The sequence below is a fragment of the Apus apus genome, chromosome 6 (genome assembly GCF_020740795.1).
Source record: "Apus apus isolate bApuApu2 chromosome 6, bApuApu2.pri.cur, whole genome shotgun sequence".
Taxonomy (NCBI): domain Eukaryota; kingdom Metazoa; phylum Chordata; class Aves; order Apodiformes; family Apodidae; genus Apus; species Apus apus.
In genome coordinates, this window is record NC_067287.1 from 25977744 (window position 1) to 25992049 (window position 14306).

The window sequence follows — 14306 nt, forward strand, 5'->3', positions numbered from 1 at the left end:
ATGTATTTAGTTTGAGGTGTTGTGACTCATATACTACTACAAAATACACTAGAATCCATTACTATGACTAGAAGCTTCTGAACTGTGATGAATCTTGGTATCAGAAGATGATCCTGATGTCTAAACTGCTTTCATATTTAGAAGAGGAGCTATGCCACATGAGGGCTCAATCAGTTTTCCATTTTTGATGCACTGTCGGTATCCCAGTACTTAAGCCATATTGCTTCTGTATTTTTTACAAGTCAAAATCAAGCAGAGATTAATAGTTTACTGGCTTTCAATTCACATTCACAATTCCATAAGATAAATTTCAGGTTACTTACTATTTTTAAGATCTTTTGTTTCCATGCTATTAGTGAGGTTGCTTGCATAGCTTCTCAGACAGAAAATATTTCAAGAGACTGAATAGTTTACCGTTTATGAGGTTGTAGTTTTTCATCCTTAAGGACCTCTTATTGCTGTTTCCTTTCTCCTCTCTTCTCTCCAGTCACCACCCATTTCTACCAGTACATTAAGTAGCAGGGAGACAGATACATTAAGAAAAAGGTGAAAAAGCCTGTGTGTTAGGTGGATTGTTTCTTAACTGTTCTTATCTATTAAAAGTGCATTTTGAGATGTGAATCTCTAGTTCATGCATTTGCTCTTACAAGCAAGTAATACGACAACAATTTGCATTTTATTTACTGGCCTAGTGTGAAGTTTAGCAAAGCAATCAAAACATGGTGGAGAACAATGCAGATTTTTAAAAAAATGACGCATTCATTTGTTCTGTTTCTCTGTTTCTTTCCCTGCATGCGTGTCTCCTCAAACCCAGTGACCACCCCTTCTCCCCTTGTTTTCTTACAAACTCCGGAACTTACCTCTAGCACAAATGGTGGCAGCAGAATAGTTTGGGATGGTAATAACTCATATGGGTATAAGAAATCCTGTTTACTGTTATATACATTCTGTAAGCCAGAGAAATTTATGTAAGCAGAGAAGATAGCTTAATGGTTTTGCTTCATGCTAGCTTAGATTCAGGATCAGTTGCTTTGATACAGGAAGTGATTAAAATGTAGAGCAAGTTTTTAAGGAGTTGTTTCAATCAGCAGCTCCCTGAAAGAGATCTTTGAGTATGATTTCGTTTGTTCCATCCATCAAGCATTTACCAACATTCTCTTCTCCCCAGATGATTCCCTGTGTATTTCCTGAACAGTGCTAAGATACTTAGTATTGTGTTTTTCAGTTGTAGAAGGTAACAACTTTGAATCTTGGAAATGGCGTAGAGTTTGTACGTGTATGTTACTTAATTGCTGGACTGTGAAGTGTGGTTTTTTGCAGGTTTATAAAAAACTAAATTTGCAAGAAGTTATTATAATACTTTATATAAAATGGATAACTGGGGATTATTTTGTTACATTTTGAAGCTTTGTAGCATAGACACATTTGTATTTTCATATTGGCTTTCGTGAGCAGTGCTGAGTACAGGCTGTTGGTAGTGTTATTTTTGTCTTGTTACTGAGACATCCAGTGTCGTGCCACTCTAGCAGCTGAACTAGTGGACTGCTCCTAGGATGCAGACTGTCTTAAAAAAACCCCAAAAACCTTTCCAAGCTTTTCAATCTTGAATGCAGATATGAAAAAAGGAGGCTAATACCGTTATTGTTCTAACCTAGGTCATCCAGTTCAGTTCTACAGCATGAACAGGCCTGCAGCTCGACACACCCCCCCAACAATAGGGGGATCTTTGCCATATCGTCGTCCTCCTTCGATCGCATCACAGACAAGCCTTCAGAACCAGATGAACGGAGGACCATTTTATAACCAGAACCCAGGTAAGAAAAATTTTCTGCTCTGTTGAATTCAACATAGTGGTGAATGCAGTGGCCTTCAGATCTTTAAAATCTTATGTTCAGTCTCCACTGCAGATCTTGCAGTTAGTCTCAGGTAACTTCCAGTATGTTCCTGGTAGCCATGCCGAAGCTGCGGTCCAAGTACAGAGTGTTAAGCTTTTGCTAAGGCAAACAGCTTAAAACAATACTGTCTCTTTGTTGTCAAATAACTTACTGTTGATCTCACAGTCCCTATTACACAAGCTTTAGTCCTTTACTCCACCATGTCATGTATCTGGTTTGGTGTGGGATGGATATTTGATTTTGCACCAGAACACTGATTCTTCATTAATCAGTTCTGAATAGTTTTTCCTTCTAATTAATGGACAGTTCAAGAAATTGCACTTTTTATATAAGAGTAAGCATTAGACACCTGAGAGGGAGCCTTTCTTTTTTGACAAAGCTACAGAAAGGTGCAGCAGACATACTGAAGGTTCCTTGTCAGGAAGGAATTCCATCTTACCAGCAAGATGAAATGGTGACTTGCAAGCACTACAGTGCATTTGTGTTTTGTGATTGTTGTGGGTGGTGATTTTTGGTGTTGTTTTCTTTTTTTTTTTTTTTAAATTGAGCACTGAACTTGGGATTAGGTCAAATGTTGCAATCTGCATTCAAGGGATTTTATCAGGTTCAAATACTACTGCTTATGAGCTACCCTGCAATGAGGTGCGTGTTTTTAACTTGAGAAGGAAATTCACTACACAGGAGGATAAAAGATACTTGCCTTGCCCTATTCTTTTGAATGCCACTTCTAAGATAGAATTTCTCTACTTCATAGTGAGACTTTTTAACAACTGCAAAGAAAATATTAAGAAATGCAGACCCTAAATGATCTCAGCATATGCCTGCCCCAAAGCCACACTTGCCAGCCATGCCACCTAACAAGTGTTTTAACTTCGCAGCGCTCCTGTGATACCAGTATCTAAGGAGCACGGAGTTCAGCACAGGCTGAAAAACCTGTGGGAAAAGCTGGGCAAGTATTGAGATGGTGGACTGCACTACACTATTTGTATATCTGAATTCTTACCAGACTGAAGCAATTCAGTGGAAGGTGCTCTTGAGTGTTTCTGAATTAATTTACAACTGTGTCAATGAACTCATAATCCCAATGGTCTATATGGAAGGAAGCTGGGAGGGAATGTTTGACGTGGTGTTTATCTCATTGTTGGAGATAGCAGAGGTACAGTAAAGTTTTCCTGATGCACTTTATCAAAAAAGTAATTATTAGCAAAATACTTATTGTATTGGCCCCTAGAGGTCAACATTGCTTAGAGTAATTATATATAATGTAGAGACAATATAATATGAGTCTCTGCACTGTGCATAGACCAAATGGTTAAGATAAACAAGGAATGATGCCAGCTAGTGTTAGCATCACCATATTGATTAAACTACACAACACAAGCTAAGCAGAGGGATTTTTTGGTATTTCCTCAGAGTTCTTGTCCAGGGTGATTTATTTTTCAGTGTGGAAAGCCTGATTATTTCTTTCAAATAGAAGGAAATACCTGAAGCACACAAAGTAAGCATGCTGAAGGAGCATAGAAAACTGAAGCTAGTCTCATATGATAGACATAAATTGTATGAATCCATATGATGTTGAATAGAGGAAACATTTTGAAACTGTACATTTGTATAGCACAGTTAAGAAGGCAGGGACTTCATAGTTGCACAAGAATACTGGATTCATGAATATTACTGCATTTCAGTGGGACTTCAAGTTCCAGCTACTGCGGTTACACTTGAAGGAATAAATAATCTTAAGAGGTCATGTCAGTCCACTCAAAGAATCTGTAATTAGAAACGTATTTCAGTTTTTTTCAAGAAATATCAATTAAATGGTGAAATGATGGCACTGGCTTTATATGCACTGGCTTTATATGAATGTACGAGGATATTTTTGCAACAAAAATGATGGTTGCTCTATGTTTTTTTTTGTTTGAGATGTGTGGTTATGAAAGGAATGTGAATATGAGTGACAGAAGAAATGCAAAGCACTTCAGAGAGGAGTTACTAAAATAAGCAAACAGAAGAAATTTTTGAGACATGTATTTTAAATGCCCTGGAGTTCTTTTCATTTGCTATGATGATGTAAATAAATTATGAAAAATATTACATCATACCTGGCGGTTTTCTTACAAGCTCTGAAATTAGTCTGAAATGTATTTAGTTCTCTGTTCTGCAAGCTAAATAAATGTACTGGTACATGAAGTGTACCTTTTTCTCCTTATTCTTTTTGAGATGATTAAATGGTTTTGTACACCACTACTAACTACAAAATTGCTTTCTGAAAAATAATCTTGTAACTTGCTTAAAGAATATTACTGCATTAGTCTTGCCAAGTGATACTACAAATAGATAAAACTAGTTAACTTTTTTAACTTAACCAGATAACTGAAACTTTCATTCCTGGCTTAAACTGCAGTTCAGTGTTCTAACATTTGCAGTTGGCTGAGAGTATCTTCTTTAAATGTGAATTCACATGTATGGTACAAAGACAATGAAAGGGCTGTTTGGTGTTCAGTGGTCTGTGAAATCAGGGGATGAGGAAAGGAGATAGCACACCTGGAGTAGTCCCTGTCACTCAGCAGCAGCACAGTGTCCTGTGTTCTACTGATAAGGTCTGCATCTTCCGAGTACGCTCAGCTCTCAAAGGCATCTTTTTCTGTTTTGCCTAAAATAACTACCTCATTTGACTTTTTTTTTTTTTCCCCTACATTTTGGAGAAAAGTAGTTATATCCATTTGCATTGCTAAGGATTCCTGGATGCTGTTACAGAAGTTATCTCTGTAAATATCAATTTGATCGGACAAGTGGAGGATTATAGTCAGAGAATCCTCTTGATACATTTGTTAGTTAGGTCTGTTCATAAAGTGTTACATTGCTGTAGTAATAAACTTCAACTTAAGGGAATCTCCTGGTCATATCAGAAGAATACCTCAGCATGGATTCTTAATCTTAAGAAAAAGATCTGAGTTGGAAATCATAAAAATAGAGAAATCTCCTTGAAGTAAGGATTAGGAATATGCTTAAACCACCCGAGCCATTTTTCTTTGACTGTCAGCCTTTTTATTTCAGCTTCTTGGCAGACTGTTGTACTGTCCGAGTGGTGATGATGTCTACTCTCCCGTTTGCTGATATATTGTGTTTCTAACTGAATGCCTCTCTCTTTTTAACTTCTGTGGCAGCATCCCTTGCTCCTCCTCCCCCCTCCATCCTACAGGTAACTCCACAGTTACCACTAATGGGATTTGTCGCCAGAGTTCAAGAAAACAGTAAGTTTGCTGCTTCCTTGTGCCTTTATTACTAGATGTGGCTTTTGTTTTGAGATTTGTCTGTATGTAGCCAGGATTCTGCCTTATCTACTGCCTTTGAAATTATGAAGGAGGGGAAAAGGAAATAGTTACTGAAGGAACCAAATTCTTCCTTCTCTGAATTTATTGTCTCTAGTGTGTTTCCACAAGTTTTAACTATTGGTCCCAGTGCAACTAATTGGGACAGGGAGTGTTACTTCAACCTGCTGCCATGGTTCTAGAGATATTTTCCTGGTTATACTATTGCTTATTTTCAGTTTCAGATACTCCTCCCCCACCACCGCCTGTGGATGAGCCAGTGTTTGATGAATCTCCACCTCCACCCCCACCTCCAGAGGATTATGAAGAGGAGGAAGCAGCTGTGGTGGAGTACAGTGATCCATATGCTGAGGAGGACCCTCCTTGGGCACCAAGGACCTACTTAGAAAAGGGTAGGTTTGAGCTAGTAGAGATGGTAGTGTTGTGTTTAACATTTTGTATAAGCTCTTGCCATCCTGCTTTAGACATGGGGTCTGCCTCATTCATAGCCATTATTTGGTATTGTGGCAGAGGTGCTCCTCCAAATGGCAACCTAGAGAATGAAAGTTAAGCTAGAAGAGCCTGACTCTTCTATCCCTTTCTCCACAAAAGAAAGATATTTGCTGGCTGATGACATTTTTTAAAAAACCTCTGTAATCTGTTTAAGACTCACCTTTCAGTAGTCTGCTTAATCCTAATAATTAAACTCGTATGAGGTCAGAAATGAATTGAAATCAGTGCTGCAGTTGCACTTTGAACAGGTGGGTGTATCTGGAGAAGTGCTGCAGCATGTGTTTGGGGCTCACTCTTGTGGGGAAAGATGCCATCTCCTGAGTCAGTGTTGCTGCTTCCTGTCTCATTTGGAGCCTTTTTTGCAGTACTGGCCTGGGCTCCTGGTAACTCGTGGTATGTGACAAGTGCACAGCTTGAACTGGCGGGACTACAGACCGAAGGTTTAAACGGTCTTCTAGAGAGAGGAATGTTGACAGTACAGAAATAACATGCAGCAGAAAGTAATGGTGATGTCAAAACCAAACCAGGCTTCAGGTAATTTTATAAGAGGCTTAACAAGAAGTGAACTTTCATCACAAACTTAGGGAGGAGTTTCCTACCTGTGATTATGTAATAATCTATCCATTCAGTATCAGGAGGGAATAGAGTACACTAAAAAAAAGAGAAATAAAGGAAGTTACTGTGGTCCTTGGATTAGTCTTACATAGAGAATGAAGAACAACAGCACAGTGACTCAAGAAAGAAATGTTTTAAAATTAACAGGTATAGAAGGCAGTTAAAAAGGAATTTTAAAGGACTTTAATTGAATGTATCGTGTTCATACAGTGACTTCTGTTTTTCAAGCTGAAAATGTACTCATATCTCCATTTCTATATTGTTCCCTGAGAATGGTATGTCTAAATATAGTTAGAATTAGTTATTTAACAACTCTGCTGGTGTAAGTGTAGAGCCAGGCATTTTAAATATACTTTGGTCAAATTATACAAACCTCCTGTTTGGGAGATTTATTTTAAAGAAAAATAAACCTCTCTACATACTCTGATTCTCCAGCAGGATTGATTTATATCTTTTACTTTATAATCTCTTCAGGATCCAGTTTTTCCTAGTAAAAATTTCAACTGATTCCTTTGCTCCCTCAAAAGGAAATGACCTGTTTTGAAAAGAATGATGAGTTTAATAGGACTTTTGGACACTGTGCTCATGAACACATGCTGTTATTTTTTTCTCCTTGCCCTGGTTTAGCGTATCTTTCTTTCTACTCCAAGCACAACATTTAGGATCCCTGTCCAACATCCATTTTGTTTCAATGGCAGCACTGCATGGTTCATTGCCAAGTGATCAAAGCAGTGACTGATGCTATTTGTTAAAGTATTCAGAGTCCAGCATAGCTGATTTTCTGTATGGAACACCTAATGATAGGACTAAGAATGGAAAAAAATATCAAGCTGATGTCTATTTTCTGCCACTTCAGGACAATAATATTAGTTAATATTTGCTAGTGCTTTGTCCAATTTATTTGGCTCTCCCAGCATGTTTTGTGCCTTCAGTAAAATACTCTGCAGCTGTAAGAGAAACATCCTGATAAAGTAGGCATACATTTTGTATCAGAGAACCACCTTACTTCTTCCTAGCTCCTAAGTGGGATACACTGACCTTGGCACTGTATACCCCAGGAGTGACTATTTCTAGCTAGAGGGACTGCACAGTATATGTTTTACAGATTTAAATGTGGAGGTAGTTAAGGTAGGTGGAAGTCTGGGACAGCAGCCTTGGCTCGTTCTCACTGTGATGTGTAGAGAGGTCTTAGTACACTCCCTCTTCCTTGTTTTCCTGCTCTTAGTTGTGGTCTGGTTTAGCACATATATCTAATACATGAATCTTGGAGTAGGTCTGAGTGGTTATAGCTATGGGGAGTTACACCCACCTCTTTGTATCGTTCCACACCAAAAGTTATCATGTATTTGTAAGCTTTTTTTCAGGTGGGTTTAGAAATAGGAGAGTTAAAGTAGTCCTGGCTGCTGTGCTTCAAAGGGTCTTATAAAAGGTTGGAAGCAGCAGGTCATTCAGCACACAGAGGTGAGGCAGTGCAGTTCTCCGAGATTGGCTTGAACGTGGAGAACTTTGTATGAGGTAGGTGGAATTTTTTTTGCCTTCTCCCTGTACCCTCTCCTCACTAACTGTCCTCTTCTGTTCTTTCCTAGTGGTGGCGATCTATGACTACACGAAGGACAAAGAAGATGAGCTCTCATTTCAGGAAGGTGCCATCATTTATGTCATCAAGAAAAATGATGATGGCTGGTATGAGGGGGTCATGAATGGAGTGACGGGGCTCTTCCCAGGGAACTATGTGGAGTCGATCATGCATTACTCGGAGTAAAAACTAGAGGGCAGGACACTGCATCTCCTGCTGCAGGAGCTGTCAGGGCTTCCCAGATCTCCACCAGCCTCTGGGGCCTCATCCAGTATAACTGAATGAAGGATAATTGTAACAACCACTTTTTTCTTTCTTCCTTTTTTTTTTTTTTTCTCTCCTCTCATTATAAAACAATAGTGATTTGAGTTGTTTGAACAAATGGCTCTTCCAGCTGTCAGCAGAGGCTGTCTGGAGCCATCTGATGTTGAATTAAGCTGACCCACTCAGATGTAACAAACTCGTCGAGTAGCTGATACTTCACTCAAGTTCTGACTTCTTCTGACAGGCTTTGGGATCTGTCTCAGGAATCCTGTGTGCCCTGTGGCACTACCCTTGGCAGCAGTGCCTGGCGCTTGGGATGTCCTGGATGCTTGCAGTGAAGGGTTACTGGCCAGTGGACATCCCTCCTGTTTCTACACTACACTCTTGTGCAGCTGGAAGAACAGTCGTGTGCTAGCAAACACTGGGATTTCTACACAGAGCCTTTCCTGTAACTGACTTCCAGGTAGTTGGATACATCTTAAGCATAAACGCTTCTGGCAGCTGCTCTGCACATGTAGGCTGACACAGGGGCACACAGAGCTGGCTTTCATTCACTCACCTTTCAGTTTAGACAATTAAGATGGCTGCAGCCCAGAGGACCCCACTCCCATTTCTGCATCTTTTGAATGCCAGATTTGTTTTGTGTTCTGCACTGATGTAAACGTGCTCCTCTCTGCAGCGAGCTACTCGCCATGGGTGCTGCTGGATTAAACAGAACTCATAGATGCCGTTGACGGTGAAGGCGAAACAAAGTTTACAGGTCCTCCTGGGGTCTGAGGATAAACTCTAGGAGCTGTGTGATCTAAGGTTCAAATCTACTCATGCCTGCTTGCACTAGAGAAACTTACCCCCAGCTTTAGTCTTATGCACAATATAATCTTAAAAATCCAATCAGGTATTGTAAATTGGCTATTTTGTACTTGATGACTAGATTTGCATATGTACTGTGAGAGCCCTGTGCAGAGGCAGGACAAACGGCAATTGTCGTCTTCATGTCTGTTGCCAAAATCTCTCCAGTGGACGCAGAAAGGGCTGTTGTCTGTACTGGTTTCCCATGGAAATCCAAGCAGTAACTAGTAGTAGTCCTAGTTCTGAACCCTCTCTGTTACTATAAAGAAATAGGTATTTTGGGTTGTACCGATGGATCTGGGGTGGAGTAATACCAAGTGAAGGCTCTGTAGCCCCTTGTGTTGGTAGTTTGCTTTTTAATCTAGTCTCAGTTAAAAATGCTGCTTAGCAGTTCTGCCTGGCAGATCAGTGTGAAGTGATGGCTGTACTGGGCTGCCCTTAGGAAGGACTCCTGTCATCTGTGGGCAATTGTCATGCATTAACAGGGTGAACCAATTGAACCTCCTGTTGCAGTCCTGTTAACCTGCAAACTGAGCTGACCACTGTATTGTGAGAGCCTCCTGGGATGGGGCATCTTCTTGGACAACTTTTAACTGTTGCTTGGCCAAGTAACAGCTGGTACCAACAGTAGCTTGTCAAAGGTGCTGTAGCTGTCCTCTGAGGCTTGTGTGTAACACAGGGCAGCTCACAAGAGAGTGCTACTGGGGTTGTGTTTGTGATGGTATTGTCAATGATACAGGTAATTGACCCAGTCTCCTTGCTTAGTAATTAGTGTGGTATCAGGATGGAGGTGCAGATTTGGTGCAAACCTGGGCAGGGAGGTGCTGTAGCTGCTTAAGGGGGAAGAAAGAGGTAACAAACAATTGAGGTGTGTTTGTGGGATATGGGTGAATGTGATCATCTCTGTGAGCTTGCAGCAGAGTGTATTAAGAGTGTACTAAGTCTGTGACAGTGTGTAAAGAACTAGTTTGGTTGAAGCCTACAGGAGGTACAACTTTGAAGAAACTGGTATGGATAGAAGTTACTTTCTCCTCTGGTTAATACACAGCCATGTAGCCAAGACACTCTTGTCTTCTTTCTTGAAGCTGACAGTGTTACTGTTTGGGACGAGTGTTAGCCGGAAGAGATACCTTCCTAACTTCCTCTATGAAAACTTTATAGTCTCCCAGCAAGACTATCAGAAGCAGCCATGTTCATTTCCCTCAGTCCATTGTTTCTCTATAACCACAAGTTGTGCAGTTAGTTTCTGGTGTCATAGGGTAGGTCTACACTTTTTGCACAGGGAGGTGGTGCTTGCAGTCTGGCTAGCATTGCAGGTGATTCCGCAGCAGTATTGCATAAGCCTTTGGTGCTCACAGGGTGGCTGTGAAGTCAGTCAGAGCTTTTCTGGGTTCTCTTGCCCTGGATTTGTTTGTGGTAAAGACTTGAGCACACAGTGCTCAAATGCATCAAGTTATGGCAGCCTATCGAGTTCCTAAATTAGAGCTGTACTTCTCTGTGTACCCATGCTTCAGCTGGGAGGTCACACATTAGTGAAATGTTAACTCAGTCTGTGTAAAAGCATGTGCCTGAATACTTCTGGCAGGTGGGTGGGGATAGTGTGTCCTTCCGCCATGTGTCATACACACCTGTGTCAAGCTTCATTCAGCTGGTTGGTCAGCTTACAAGTTTTCTGTGTTGTGAGGGCAGAGCAGTGTGAACTCTGGAAAGTGCTGAATACTTCCCAGAGCTGAGCAGAGTAGATGAGCCTTCAAAACCTTGAATATGGACTGTGTGAAGCTTCATAAATAACTGGATTTGGTCCGATGTGCCAGGGGTAGTTTGGTTCCTGCTGATAGCATGTGGAATTGTTTATACTGCAAGAGCTGCTGTGGATGGAATTTTTGGGTCACCTCCTGCTGGTTTTATGCTTTATTATGCAGTGCTTTTATGTAAAGAAATTCAGTGAGTTTTATGGGTATTTTTAATTTTGTACAGATTTTAATTCTGTGGCTTGTTTGGGGATGATGTGATGTAATGGTCATAGACCAGGCCAAGGTAAACAGGCTTTGTATATTAATATTACATAGACTGCATGCTAGTAAAGTCAGTGAGGGTTGTGTTTCCAGTTTTGTCCCTTGTACTTCTCCAAAACCTTCTCCCCCCCCTGCCCCTTTTTAATTTGTGTTTATTTTAAAACGGGGTGGAGTGGGGGAACTGTCTCAGTATTTCAAATAGGTGCACAACATCTTTTCACTGAATTTTGCTGCCACAGCTGAAGGCATTCAGTATCACTGGCTGTTGACTCAGCAGTGTGTATGCACAGGTGAGAGGCAGGGGAAGGATGCACTCCAGAAGAGCCCAGAGTGCTGTATTGCCCCAGTCAGTATGTTTCTTCCTTTGTGAAAGCTGCCTTAGCCCAGCCAGCTCTTTTGTGCACGGATGTCAGACAGCATCTTCTAGCGGTGTATTTTGCCTGCCTTGGTTTGCTCTATCATAGGTTTCTTCCATGCTTTTGGCCCCAGAGACAAAGCTATTAGCTGCAGCTACCTCTCCAACATGTGCCTGTGTGAGAGGAGGCCAGGTCGAGTCTGTCCCCACCCAGTACACGGAAGCAGGTTGTTTTGGTGCCTTCTTTCCCGCCTGAGAAAGATGGCTGAGGTTGCATGTCTCTCACTCATTCCCCATTCTGCCTTTCTTTTTTCCCCGCCTCTCACCTCCCCACCTCCTTTTTTTTCCTCCTGTAATGGGGATTCATATTATTTATTTCTCTTTCTGGCTGTTGCAGCAGAGGGCTGAGAGGGGGCAGGAGCAGCAAGCAGCAAATTCTGTGCTTGAGCATCCTGATGGTGTGCCCAGGCCCACTGGCTGGAGTAGGCACCAGAGAACTGAAGCAATGCCTGAAGACTTGCTGGCCTGATTGGTGAGACACAGGCAGACACTGATGTGCTGAGGATCCATTGCTTTGGACAAAAGGAGTAGCATGACCTGGGGTAGATGGCAGAGCTTAGCCTGTGTTACAAGAGGCTGACCATATTCCTCGGACTGAGCTTGTCCTTGGAATTAGTTGAGTTGGGCATTACTGAAAGTGGACGGAGATTGTTGCTGGTTTGGACCACTGCTCCCCAGAGTCCCAGTGGTCTGCAGCTGAGTGGCTTACCAGTGGGTGCCAGGAAGTTTTAGACCCTGTTAATTCTTGCTAGGGCAGTTTGTTCTCCTTTCACAGCTCCTGGGCAGATTTTTTTTGTTTTGCTGCTGAGGGCTCTTGGTGACAGCCAAAGTCAACATTGGCAGTGAAGCAGCCTCTGAAAAGTGGCACTTTTGTCTATGGCTTTTCAGGTGATCATTAAAAGAAAGTGCAGTGGCAGCAGGACTGATGCTTCTTTTCTGGCAAAGGCTGGGCTGCCTGCCTGGTGTGTATTTGTGAAGGTTAGTAAACTGGGAGCATCTACAGGCCTTTCTGAAAGAGTGGGACAAGACATCTTCTGAAACCAGTGGCATCCATGTTTTCTGCAGGTCAACTTACTGGAAGCTGCTAGAGGATGCTGTTGGAAAGATGCTGGTGTTGTGGTGCCTACTGGCTGTAGCAGTTGCACTGAGTAGAGGGGCACGGACTGACCCCTGCAGCATTTTGAGAAGCATTACAAACCCCATGCAGAGACTCCAGTTCCAATGTTGACAACAGTGGCAGTGAGCCTGCTGCATTCACTAAGACAGGGATTTACAAGGGTGCTGTTAACTGAGCATGAGCAGGCAGATGATGGGCTATAGCTTATGTGGCACCACTTCCAAGAATTTACTTGCAGGTATATTCACCTTCCCCACCTTTTGGCATCTCTCAGTATTAGGCACTTCAACATTTTGTGGATATAAGGCTATTATGCTGTGGTCAGAACAGTGCAAGAAGGGAATAGTTTGTGGTTGGTTTTTGGTTTTCCCCCATTTGGTGTGTAGTGACAGTCCTATTGCTCTATTTTGATTTTGAAACTGCAAGCGTAGTGGGACCCCCCACCTCCTGTCCATGGGAGAGCTGCTGAAAGCTTGATGCTGCCAGGGTTTGCCAACTGCTGTTACAAAGAATAAATTGCAGACCATGTTTTTTTTGCTGCTTTCATAAGAAAAAAATTAAAAATCCATGTGTGTTGTGCAATCTCCTGCCCATGCAGGAAGTGGTTTTTTCCTTTGGTACTCTAAATACATTAATTTTATTAGCACCTTTGCTTATTACAAGATGTACTACAAACCAGTAAAGTCAGCAGCAGCCTGTTGTGCAGAGGTAAGCCTACACCCAGCTGAACACCAGTGTGGTAACCCTGTGCAGTACCTTAGTTCCTGTTTCTCTTAAAACCTCTGAGGAATCTGACCACTACTGGCTGATGAGGAAGAGCTTTGTACAAATTCATTTCCATTCCAGCGCCTTACTAAAGTGCTGACATGTCTGAGATTTTTTTTCTGTAAAGACCAAGTGCTTCTTTTCACATTTGAAAACAAAAGTGTCTTTTGCAACTTGCATGGACAAGTAGTTTCTATGAATTCTCTTGAAATGTGTCTATCATAGATTTTGTCCATGCACTATTTTCTGAAAGCAGACTTCCCCCCCTCCCCTCCCCCTTTGGTTTGCAGTTAGAGAAGCACACTGTGCTTTGGCTTTTGGCACTGCTAATGCAGTGGATGAGTGCAGAGCCCACTGTAAATGACCAAGCCCACAGCACCTGGGGACCTGTATGCCGCCAGTAATGTTCTATTGTGTGTGCCATTTGAACCACCTTCCAGTGAGTGCAAAACCCAATTTTTACATTTTTTTAATTGTACTTGGAATTAACTGTTGCTGTGTACTAAACCCTCTTGTTACGAGCCCTAAATAAAAAGAACAAAGCACACACCACATGTTCTGTGAGCATGCCACTGTCGTGTCACCTTTCTTGTCTCTGGCTACAGACTTTTCAGCACAGTGAGGACAAGGGAGAGTTGCTTGTGTATGCGGAAGCCCTGTCCCCGAGGAGCTCTGAGCGCAGCACTTACCACAGCCAAGGTAGGGGCTTTGGCATCCAGCCTGCTGCCTTCAGCAGCTCCTCTCTTCACTCTGGTATGACTGCTCCTTTCCTGCAATTGCCACTACTGTAACATCTCCAATCTCTGCTGTGAAAGCTGGTGACTGATGCAGGCCCAGCCTGCGAGCATACCCCAGGAGGTGGTGAACAGAGCTGAATTCCCTACAGTGGATCCCAAAGAGGGGCCACAGCAACACTTACCAGCCATCAGCTGTTCTTGCGTGAGCAGAGCTGTACAGGACTCTGCACACCTGAG

At 42.1% G+C, this 14306-nt stretch overlaps 1 protein-coding gene across 12 annotated transcripts in view; it reads left to right on the plus strand.

The window, feature by feature from the left end:
- ABI2 (abl interactor 2) overlaps nucleotides 1–13899 on the plus strand; it is a 58494-nt gene extending 44595 nt beyond the window's left edge. For 6 of the 12 annotated variants that reach the window (XM_051623055.1, XM_051623060.1, XM_051623056.1 and 3 more), the window contains 4 exons: nucleotides 1656–1814; nucleotides 5060–5146; nucleotides 5443–5616; nucleotides 7918–13899. In XM_051623055.1, coding sequence (XP_051479015.1) covers nucleotides 1656–1814; nucleotides 5060–5146; nucleotides 5443–5616; nucleotides 7918–8093 — 596 coding nt within the window. In that variant the 3' untranslated portion in view covers nucleotides 8094–13899. The remainder of the gene's footprint in view (nucleotides 1–1655; nucleotides 1815–5059; nucleotides 5147–5442; nucleotides 5617–7917) is intronic. The other 6 variants (XM_051623057.1, XM_051623063.1, XM_051623059.1 and 3 more) reach the window with 1 other exon arrangement.
- The last annotated feature ends 407 nt before the right edge of the window (nucleotides 13900–14306 follow it).